The 1,750-nt window shown below is 35.0% G+C and overlaps 1 protein-coding gene across 2 annotated transcripts in view; it reads right to left on the bottom strand.

The window, feature by feature from the left end:
* asrij (OCIA domain-containing protein asrij) overlaps nt 1-1,186 on the bottom strand; it is a 44,792-nt gene extending 43,606 nt beyond the window's left edge. Inside the window, exons 1-3 of one of the 2 annotated variants that reach the window (XM_017613779.1) lie at nt 1,134-1,186; nt 960-1,072; nt 756-893 (exon numbers count right to left, since the gene is read on the bottom strand). In XM_017613779.1, coding sequence (XP_017469268.1) covers nt 756-893; nt 960-998 — 177 coding nt within the window. In that variant the 5' untranslated portion in view covers nt 999-1,072; nt 1,134-1,186. Of the gene's footprint in view, nt 1-755; nt 894-959 lie in introns of both variants that reach the window. The other variant, XM_017613778.1, reaches the window with a different exon arrangement.
* Nucleotides 1,187-1,750: the final 564 nt, after the last annotated feature.

Raw genomic sequence — 1,750 nt, 5'->3', positions numbered from 1 at the left:
AAAATTTTCATTATTTATCGAAGTATTGATTTTTATGGAAAAAGCGCCGCAGTCGAAAATTTTTAATAAAAAATCGCGCGATTCTATCTTAGGTTGATAAAAATATGGCTGCGTTTCTTTATACATTCCGGATAATCCCATTTCACAGCCGGAATAAACAGAATGCGTTTGAAATATACGTTAACATACCATCAGGAACGTTCTAAAGAATAACTAAAAAAAGTTTATTCCAAACGTTCAGAATGAACAAAGAAATGCAAACTATGTGTTTCTTTAATAAATAAGTTAAATTATATATTTTAATAGTGTTTAAAAAGTGAGAACAGGTGATTTAGTGAATCTTTGTCGGTGTAATTGCCCATAGAAAACAACGAAATTTAACAAAAGTTTTTTGTTCATAACTTTTAAATGGTTAATAATATTAGCCCCCCCTCCCCCTCCGGATTGTTATAAGGGGGGCCGAAACGCGTCGTTTGGTACCCCTCCCGACTTTTCCGCACCTTTTTTAGGGGTTGTTACCCCACCCTAGAGAATTACCAAAGTAAAATCTGCGGAAAATTAAAAATTAAATACTTTTTTTCGTAAAATCTATAAAGCACCGTTTTATTTCTAAAAAAAACTGGGTTAATAGTTATACACGCCACGCTGTACAGCATTCAAATTTTCGGAACGGAGCAACGAATTCGTAACTACGAACATTCGGATTACAGCATAGGGGTGTAAGACAGCCGTTGGCTTTAAAACTAGATACTTACTTGCAAGTACCCACTTTTTACTGCCAAGTAAGCGCCCACCCCTAAAGCAGTGCTTAATGGCAAAGAACGTTGGAAGAAGGATTCTGTATTACACTCTCTTAAAACTTTAAGCTCCTCTGAAGAAAACTGGTAGTTTGCCTGTTTGGATTAAACAAAATAAATTGTACATCAAGTTGAATATAGGCATATCAAGTTAATGTATACCAAGGGATGTTGCTGTGCTTGCTGTGTCGATTGTTCCATTGATGCAGAACAAGGAACTTATTAAATAAATACTAGATTTTATGAAACCTAGTAAAAATATGTTATCCGAAAATCTATAAATGGAAAAAAATCGATGAAAATGTCGCCAGTATCGACGTTTGTAATTTTCCCCACCATCGATGCTTTCTGTCACTATCGATTGTTTTCTCATGAACGAAAGACACAAAATCACGTAAGAACAAGAGAGTGAAAAAAGTCGATTTTTTTAGCAGGTTCTACCATGAACCAAAAATACAAGATCACGTAAGAACGCGACGTTGTATTTGTAACTGGTTTTGAGAAAAAAGTTTGCGAAAGCGGGTTCGTCAGCTGAGCGTTTGTTTACATCACAAGCACCACTATTTTACACTTTTATTCAAATAAAGAAGAGTTAATTCAATATGAGAACACATTTTAAAGCATTTTGTTGCATCATTTTACCTAAATTGTGCGTTTAAAGTGGCTGACAATAGTTTTGGCTAATTTTGGTTTTCGTTGTTTTCTTTGCTTTGTTTACTTTTCGCTCGTTTTCCAGTGAAACAAGATGGCGAAGACTGCAAACTTCCTCTGCTACCAAGAACTGATTCAAAAAGCTACCACAATGACTTCTTTTCTTTCTTTTCTGTATGCAACGAGAGTTTTGAAAAGAATTTCATATAATGGCAAACAGTTGGAACCATCCAAGAAACAGAAAGCAGGTAAAACTGATATTTCCCCAATTTGACAAGTCTGCTCAAAGTGCCAAACTCTAC

This window comes from Rhagoletis zephyria, unplaced genomic scaffold (assembly GCF_001687245.7).
Source record: "Rhagoletis zephyria isolate East Lansing unplaced genomic scaffold, Rhagoletis_zephyria_1.1 Rzeph_scaffold_00716, whole genome shotgun sequence".
Classification (NCBI taxonomy): Eukaryota; Metazoa; Arthropoda; class Insecta; order Diptera; family Tephritidae; genus Rhagoletis; species Rhagoletis zephyria.
This window is presented reverse-complemented; position numbering and strand designations above follow the sequence as displayed.